Here is a 9,819-nt window from a genome sequence, read left to right as displayed (position 1 = left end):
AACCCAAATGAACAACAAAAAACACAGGAAAGTTGACACTCGGGTCCTCAAATGATAGAAATCGATGGGGATAGCTAGAAAACCCAATTAACACCTTATTATTAATCTCAAATGTAAGGGTCAAGTTAACCATCGTTAAATGTTGATAAGAATTAACAAAAGGTCCAGATAATCATTTTTAATTCATTCATGCATGCATATATACACATACATGGTTTAAAAGGAAAACGTATATTTATAAGATGATAGCTAGGACGACCAAAAAGAAGGGGTTCTAAATTCCAATTGCTGCCAAAATGTTGGGAGTTTGGTGAGTCCCTAATAAAAGGAATAGAAAACTAAAGAAAACTGACAATATATTTCTCTCCTTTTCAACATCAGTACATGAATATATATATATTCTATCTGAGATCTAGAACAAAGAAGAAAGGGCTAGGCTGGCAGCTAAGGGATCAGTGCCAGCGTAGCAGCTTTAATACATAAATTAAATAAAATAGCTAAAAGGGAAAATTACTAAATAACCAAGTATCTACTCATATACTATATAGATGCCCATCTGTAGTGACGCATTATTTGGGGTTCTCATCAGAGTTGGTACGTGGCTTATTGTCTCATCATGGATCACCTAACGAGCTGGCTAGCTAGCAAGTGTTAATTTGATTATCAATCACACACTGCATGTATGCGGTGTCATGTCTCGAAGAGTTGCTGTCACCTTTCCTTTAACTCGAAGAGACATTGGTCTCTCTCTTGGCAATTGGCATGGCTCCTATTTTGTGGGGGATTGAGATCAAACATATATCTTAGCTATCTACGTACGTACAGCCCCAACTCCCAAGTCATCAAAAATAATTAATTTCTCTTATAAATTAAAGTCCTTATTTGAAATGGGATGTACGTTTTATGTTTGTTGTTCTCATATGTGGTGTGGATGTTGCAGCTGGGTATATCCCACATGTGAGGAAAAGGGACAAAAATTTCTTTGTAAAATATGCTCCATGAGTTATTGGCTTATTGCTACATCGAATTCATGGAGCATATTTTAATTGCAAAGCATGTTTGTCCCTTCTATATATATGAAATTCTTCCTTTCAGAATTTCCTTTATCTACATATTTTAATATGAACTTGTTCTGTTTCCTAAGAGAACCTATATAACCCGTGAACTTAATGCCACCAAGTCTCACATCACAACAGAAGTATATGTATATGGCATGTCTGCCTGGCCCCCAGTGCCTCAAACATTACTTATCATGCATACAATTAATTAACGTGAATTTGGAGGAAATTAATAATTAATTAATATTAGTTCCACAGTGTCACAAACAGTGTCAGACCAAATCTATGCTTGGCTTATGATAATTGATTTGGTATATATATATATATATATATATATATATATATATATATAGATGACCTAGCTGGTCCGTAACTGAAATTAAACGTATTGAATACTCAAAAATTAATTATAAGTTTATTGCATTCATGGTAGTGTACGTGTGAGTTTCAGGCTAAGCTAGCTGGTAGCTACCAGTTAGAAGGCATACTGCATTGCATGCAGATCATAGTAAATTAGGAAAAAGAAAAAGAGAAAATATTCACCAGTGGCTGAATTAATAGTTATTGCTAGCTAGCTAGTTACTACTGAAGATGGAAATTTGCCTTTTTACATATACTTGAATAGTTGAATGCAAATTAAACTTTTGACTAGGCCTTGTGATTGGTTGTGTGAAAAATGATGGGTTGGCATAAGTAAATTAGTTAATATCTTTTAAGATTTGGTAGAGGTGGGGAGGTAAGTTGGGTGGGAGTTTGATGAATAAGGGTGGAAATAGCGCCACTCTTACTAATTAAAATTACAAAAAAAAATTAATCGCATTAAATTTGATGTGTTTTTGTTAATTTCTAACTCGTTGCATGCTATCTGTTTTTTAGTTTGAAATTTATATAATATGATGCGCCATCTCCATGAAATTCTGATTTCTACCATTTAATGAAAATAGGCATGAAGTATTAGTGTAGAGAGTTCATATATGGCTTGTTTTCCAAGGGAATGGAATCTCTCAATTGCAAGAAAAAGTATGTGCAGAAAAAAAATAGGGTTTGTCACGAGACACGTTTCCAAATTTAGCACTATTTGGGTATTTGTATTAATATATCAGTTGTCTGATAGGACGTTCAATCATGCTTCTTAAAATGTACTCTTCTCACGATTAATCATGTAAATAATTATTCTGAATATCCCAAAAACGTGTACAGATCAGCAGCCATATATCTCTCTCTCTCTCTCTCTCTCTCTCTCTCTCTCTCTCTCTCTCTCTCTCTCTATGGCATATATATATATATATATATATATATATCTATGGCATCACGTACACAATCTGCATATACGTACCATATATCTCTCTTTATATATTTGTACTGTACAAAGATTTCCAGGTGCATGTATATGGATATAGCGCTAGTCGATCATCCTATTGATTAAAACTAGAGATCCTCTAAACATGTGGTATAGAATTAACAATCAAATTGATTGTAATTAAAAGGATCCTCCTCTAAACATGTGGTTTGTAATTAACATGCATGGATCGCCAGAGTCGAACATGATTTTAATTAGGTTCTCTGGATGCACCCATTAATTAGTGGCTGAATACGAATTTTTTGGCAACATGGATTGCCAAACTCATGATAAGGTTTAAGTCGCTCTCAATTGACAAGAGATTGAAGAGCTAGCTAGTGCTGTGGAATTTCCCAAGGCCAATTATATATCATCAGTCACTTTATCCAGTACTAGCTTGTAGCATATATGAGATTGGAATTTCTTTGTACAAAACAACAAATTGCATGCATCAACTTCACTGCAAAGCATAACACTTAATCATCACATAATCCAAGGGAGAAGAGCATGCATGTGCTGCATATATATATACCCCCATATATTATTCTTCTAACAAAGCTAGCTACCTCTTTCAATTCGCATCATGCAATCGATGGGGCCATCTCATGGAATTATTTATATTGTTTGATCAATATTAGTAAATATATTAAACCTCGGGAAAAAAAATAATTACAAATTATATATGAGATTAATGGTGTATATATATATATAAGAAAAATTTATAAACATGACACATCTTTGATGATTGTTTCATTTTAGAATAGTAATTTTGTTTTCTTTTACAAAACATGGTTCTTAATTGACAGAAAATGAAAGTATGTGTCATTCATTAACATAAATCAAAATTAATGTCCTGAAATGAAACAACTATCAAAGTATGTGTCCTGTTTATAAATTTTTTCATATATATATATATATGGTGCATTAATTAATACTACTGAATATATGATTAAGAGCATGGTAAATCTCCTACATAGCTAGACTCTCCTAGCTAATTAAAACCCTAAAGCTAGTAACATAAAAATTGAAAGTGGGGAAAGAGACAAGGTCGGAGCAGGATATGCAGGTTTTTGGTAGATATTTTTGTTGCGATGATTAAAAAGCGAGGCACACATGTGAATATATAACTGGGTTTTTGGTACAATTGATCATTTATTTGTGTGCAAAATACATCACACAATGTTCAACCAATAAATTGAAATATTAATATCTATCAAATGGCTCTATAAATTAAACACAATCTAATTGGTACAGGTGGTGTGCATGGATTGTAGTTTTCATATCCCAGTATTAATTTTCCATGCAGTACTGTTTTGATCGATCGCAGTAATTAATATGCTTAGAGTTTAGAAAGTACTTAGAATTAATGTAGTCGAAATTAGCAGTGGTAAAATGAATTGAATCATTGAATCTCTTGGTCTAATTAATAATATTAAGTAGGTAGTGGTGGAGTGATGGAATGAGTCGAGTCGACCATCTGGAGAGAGAAAGAAAGAGAGAGAGAGAGAGAGAGAGAGAGAGAGAGAGAGAGAGAGAGTGCATGGCACGTGGCAAAGAGGGTTTTTGTTTTTGATAGATTAACAATTAAGCTTAATTGGTTAAACAGTTAAACCCGCGTAGAGGTAGAGTGAGAGAGAGAGTGCATGGCACGTGGCAAAGAGGGTTTTTGTTTTTGATAGATTAACAATTAAGCTTAATTGGTTAAACAGTTAAACCCGCGTAGGGTTAGAGTAATTTATTGGTGAATTTGGTGTCACCATCAGATCACATCACACACATGTAGTGTTACTAATCTATTTATGCTATAAACAAGTCTAAATTTATCAATATTATACCTTAAAAATATAAACTCCTTCATCACTTATTATATTATAAAGGCTTTATTGCATAAATATCATCCAAACTATGAAGGTTGTACGCAAATGTCATTCAATTTTTCAATTGCGACAATTTGCCATTAAATCTTTCAAAATTTTGCAAATTTGCCATATGTTATTATATTTTCTATTAAATTAGAATATTCTGTTAAATCTGAATTTTAAATAAATTTTTTATTTAAATATAATTAAAAATAAAATTAAAAAATACAAAAAAAAAACCCAAAATTAATATTTTATAAACTTTGAATAATAAAAAAAAAACCTTCTTCTTCTCCACCCAGCACCACCTGCCCCCTCCCCCCACCTGCCTGCTCTACCTGAATCCCCCTACCCTGGCACCCCTCATCCCTCTCCTGCCCAACCCAGCCCTTTCCCCGGCCCGCCCTCCACTGCACCCAGCCCCAGCCACCCAGCCCTAACCACCCAACCCCGCCCACGCAGCCCCATCGCACCCCTCTACCCCCCACTCCCTCGTCGCACCCCTACCCCCACTCAACAGCAGCCTCCTCCTCGCCCCTCTATCTTCTTCCTTACCCAGCATCAGCCCCCTTCCTTAACTCTCTCCCCCCAACCCAGCCTCGACCCACCCCCCGCCCCTCACCCAGCTCACCCCCGCGCCACCCACCCACCCATTACCGTCCTCCTCTCCTCTTTCTCCTTCTCCCTCTTTCCTAGCCCTCTCCTTCCCTCTTCCCCTCTCTCCTTTTCTCTTTTTGCCACCCACCTAACCATTGGCCAAGGGAGACAAAAGGAATCTGTTTTTGCGAAAAAAAAAATTATATTATATTTTATATATTTATGAAATATTTTTTGAGATGAATTGATGAAAATATTCCTAATTTTAACAGGTAAATGGATGAAATTGATGACAGATGGCAAATTTGCACAGTTTTGAACGATTGGATGGTAATTTGTCACAATTGAAAAATTGGATGACGTTTGCGCACAAGTCTCAAAGTCTGAATAACATTTATGCAATTCGGCCTATTATAAAATACAAATTAGTAACACCGCGTTTAGGTATATGACACTCACGAACAAAAATTTTGGTGGAAGTACTAAGAGCAGGAAGAGAATCTGCACGTGACCAAGGGAGAGAATGTGATGGAAGAGAGGGGGAGGCATCGAAAGAAGGGAATTGAAGGAAGCGTTAAAGATGTTTAGCTGTCAATCCCTCCAAACTCTTCCTCACGGGAGTACTCTTCCATCTCTTCTCACGCACGTACTCAGTACTCTCTCTCTCTCTCTCTCTCTCTCTCTCTCTCTCACTCACACAGCAGCTACCTAGCTCTCCATCGCCGTCATCCTTTTGTCCCTAGCTCTCTCACTTCCACTGCTTTTTTTTCATTTATTTTAACTAAAACACCCCCACTCGATTAAATTGAATATCACTCAAATATTTAATATATGATGTATACCACAATCCATAGATTACAACTTTAAGCACCTAATCTGTTGGTTTTCACACGCATCATGTTTTGCAACATGCATTAACCAACTAAAAACTAAGCACGATATTGAAAATGATACGTGTATTGTCGGTTGAATATTCATCCTAAGAGTTTAAATTATTTGATAGAGAGACTAAATGAGTAATTATAACCGTAGTAGACACTTAAGTCCCGTACATGCAGTGCACAAAATTGGATTGAATATTTTATTTTTTTTGCCACTAAATTGAATATATTAAATGATTAGATTCAATATCTATTTAAGAAAAACGCTTCTAACGTGAAGGAAGGAGACAAAATACGTTAATACCTAAAACGTACCCCACCAACCCCCTTATAGAATAACATTACTAAATAGTAATATGTATGATATAAATTAATAATTGAATAAGCAAGGTCAATTGCGTAAATGTACTAGAGAAAGGTATAATTTTTTTGGTAGGGGAGTGGATCGAGGCAGTCATGCAACATTCCCTATTTAAAACGCCGGCCTTAAAGCTAGCCACCATTAGAAAAAAGGAGAACCAGAGGGACAACAAGGAAGGAAAAATATAGAAAATTAGAGCAAGAGCAAGAACGACGAGGGTGATCGAAGAACAGAAGAAGTAGGCATGAGTACTTCAAGGGAGCGAAAGAAAGCAGCTCTCTATGAGAAATTGCATCAACTTCGGGCTACCACCAATTCCACTGCTGTAATATTTAAGTCCCCATAATATATAAACAAACACTTACTTTTGCTATGCTAGCTTAATTAATTGCTATATATATATATCGATCTAAATTCTTATGTGTAGTAATTTGAAAAGTGAACTCCTAACTGTTGATCATCCTACCGGAGTCGATCTCATATTCCATCTCTTATATAACTAAATATTCATAATAGTTTTGTTGCTGTTAATTTGTGTGACTTAATCTGGCAGCTAAACAAGGCTTCAATTATTGTGGATGCATCCAAATATATCCAGGAGTTGAAGCAAAAAGTGGACTCACTGAACCAAGACGTTGGAACTAATTCCCAGAGCACAAATTCATTACCTGCGGTAATCGAATATATATGTATTAGCTGATCATCATGATCGATCGAAATTGTTTTATATATTTTCTCGTTGGGATACCATGTGATCGATAATACCATAAAATTCATATATTCATTCATTCTTTCATTAATTTGATTCCAGCAGGTTACAGTGGAAACCCTAGAAAAGGGTTTCCTTATTAGTGTGTTGTCGGAAAAGAACAGCCCGGGCTTGCTGGTCTCTATTCTTGAAGCCTTTGAGGAGCTGGGCCTTGATGTTCTTGATGCTAGGGTTTCCTGTTCAGACACTTTCCAACTTGAAGCAGTTGGAGGAGGAGAAGTAAGAAATTAGCTAGTACTTTGCAAATATTGTTGTACGTACGTACACTTAAACATCACATGTGAGTTGTACAAACATGGTCTTCACGTACCACACCTTTTAATTTGGATTCCTTATTGCGAGTACTGACACAATATATAATGAATGGTTGCCATAACTTGCCTATTTATAACTCTATCCTAATTTTTTCGATCCAAATTGGTATTTTCATGGGTTGTAAGTACTACTGATCACTCAATGCTAGCTTGCCGTGCTAGCTAGCTAGCAATCATACATGGGTTGACATATAAGTACATATATAATTGGTTTATTTATATATAATGCCTAATTTCTTTGATTTTTCTTTGATTTTGTAGAACAGCCAAGGACAGGCGGATAGCATAGATGCTCAGGTGGTGAAACAAGCAGTGTTGCAAGCTATTCAGAGATGGAGCCAAAGCTGTACGTGAGCAACATTAATTGACCATATATTATATCTTTAATTTGTTGCACGCCTTCTACCCCTTTTTTATTTTCTTTCTTTAATTTGTCCTAGCTAGCTATTTCCCTCTGGGGTGTAGTATAACCAAATTATATATCCAATATCAACTGTTAAAATCTTCTACTCTGAATGAAAGCTAGCTACGTACATCGGCTGCTGATCAAATTAATGCTGATGATCACAATATTTCCAACCAGAGAGCACTAGCGATCGATGAAAGTATAGAACTGTTTGCAACTATGAAAACTTAAAAGATATACATATATACACACGCGTGCAAACCTTATAATCTTTAGCAATATGTATAGTTTAACTCTTAATTACTTATTCCTTATTTGGGGTACACTAATATATTAATGTAGCCTTTGTTAATTACTTAAAGGCCTATGGGATGAACAAATTGGGTGGGTACGTACCAGAGTGAAATTATTGTAAAAACTTACACTATAGAATTCAAGCAGCAGCATATAGATTCTGAATATATAGAATGTTTTTAGACATAACAAAACAGAAACATCCCTTCAGAATAAGGAATCTAATGAACAAGTTGGCAAGTAGAAAATTGATTCCCACATGTACGTGTAGGTAGTGTATAGCTGCAAGTGGGAATTAATGAAATGGTTGGCTGCTTGATGGATCGTGTTGCATTAATCCAATGAGTGGAAAGAATAAAGATAGACCAATAAATTATATATTCAATTACAATACTGGACATTTTTTTGTCTTCCTGCATATGTCTTGCATAGTTGTGGTAAGATGTAGGCATTGAGCTTGTGTTTGTTTGTCCTTCTGAGTTGGGGATTAGGGTTTTAAGTGGTGGCTTAATTTCCCTGTGGAATGACATTAATACCACTCATACAATTAAGTTAGTGGATTGAATAACTCTGGCCGGATGTATGTGATATATATGTTAGTGACAATGTTACTACGTACACCACATATACTAACATGTGTGTATATATTAATACTATATGATAAAAATATAAATTTATTGTCCACTCATATTATAATACGTGATTTAATAAAATGGTTACATGAAAACAAATTTCATCTCTCACTGTTGTAATTAGGAATTGAAAAATTCATATCTTCCCCCTCTCTAACAATTGAAGTATTTAATCCAAAATAACTAATTAAGTATGAATGTACATAAGTTTAGCATTTGACACTCTTTCTCATATGGAAATCCGACTCTTTTTGATGATTATATTTTGTTATTATTAAAGCTCATTCTTCCTAAGTCGGTTTTAAAGATCTGGGCCATTTGGTGCAGCCGAAGCCCTAAACATGCAAGAATCACACCCGTCTTTCCTTTGGATAAGAAACCTTACGGCCCAAATAGGAATTCAAGTCAGACAAACTACTATACTCGCGGCCCACACTTTCCTTTTCTTCTTTTCCGTTGTTTGCAAGCCCAAGCCATGTTAACCAATACTCTCTTATAGAAACAAAGCAAAAAAAGCAGTGAACCCCACTATGAATCCGACCTCGTCTTCTTCGATCTGTTACATGAATCTTGAACAAATTCTTAATTTCATAATTTATTTAATTTCTCAACATTTTCTTTAACCAAATTTCAATTAATTAAAACTAACAAATATGAATATAGATATTGTTTAATGTGAATAAAACAGCTAATTCTACAACTGGCCGGCCTTGCAAAGTCACATCCTATACTCCTCCGCGGTTTTTTATTTTAGGATTGTGATTTGTGAGGAAAGTCCATATTCAGTAATATACTAATATTGGTTGGTGACTTGGTGTGGGTGCACAAGTTTACTTACAAGGGAAGGAGTGCAATTCGTTGCTTACCAAATAAATGAAAACAAACTCACAGAAATACTAACTTTATAATATTAACCAAATCAAAGTAAGAATTTCAAACATATATACATATTCAACCCTATTCGTGTTATATATACTACCGCGTTGATTTGGACTCATAGCCACTCCGCCCAAATTAAATCATATTCCATTCGCACGTCTGAAGTCAAAGGAAGAAGACGTTTTTGAATTTTTTTCCAATAAAACTATAAAAGTAAGCCTTTCACTGTTTCACACTCCAAATCCTGTTGAATAGCTTCATATTATATACAACAACAATAATGATGTTTTGTCTCTCTATCCATAATCTAACCCTCCAAAAGCTAGCCAAGTGACAAATGTAACTATGTAAAGAATTCCCAACCTTAGAAATTAAAGTGCACCAACATCGATTTCTTTTAGTTTAATTGCTATATTAGTACATTCTGTCA

At 35.0% G+C, this 9,819-nt stretch overlaps 1 protein-coding gene across 3 annotated transcripts; it reads left to right on the top strand.

Annotated features, from left to right (window-relative positions):
- The first annotated feature begins 6,278 nt into the window (after positions 1–6,278).
- LOC147281339 (transcription factor bHLH61-like) lies at positions 6,279–7,625 on the top strand. 3 transcript variants are annotated; one of them, XM_086247444.1, is made up of 4 exons: positions 6,279–6,420; positions 6,649–6,768; positions 6,910–7,083; positions 7,440–7,625. In XM_086247444.1, the coding sequence occupies exons 1-4, from the start codon at positions 6,340–6,342 to the stop codon at positions 7,530–7,532; spliced, it is 468 nt and encodes a 155-aa protein (XP_086103570.1). In that variant the 5' UTR covers positions 6,279–6,339; the 3' UTR covers positions 7,533–7,625. The 3 variants fall into 3 exon arrangements, with proteins under 3 accessions (XP_086103570.1, XP_086103569.1, XP_086103571.1); XM_086247443.1 differs by having other exon boundaries at positions 6,907–7,083; XM_086247445.1 differs by lacking the exon at positions 7,440–7,625 and having other exon boundaries at positions 6,910–7,095.
- Positions 7,626–9,819: the final 2,194 nt, after the last annotated feature.

Source organism: Dryas octopetala, chromosome 6 (genome assembly GCF_963921425.1).
Source record: "Dryas octopetala chromosome 6, drDryOcto1.1, whole genome shotgun sequence".
NCBI classification, from domain to species: Eukaryota; Viridiplantae; Streptophyta; class Magnoliopsida; order Rosales; family Rosaceae; genus Dryas; species Dryas octopetala.
The sequence above is the reverse complement of the archived record's forward strand: the minus strand, read 5'-3'. Positions and strand labels throughout refer to the sequence as shown.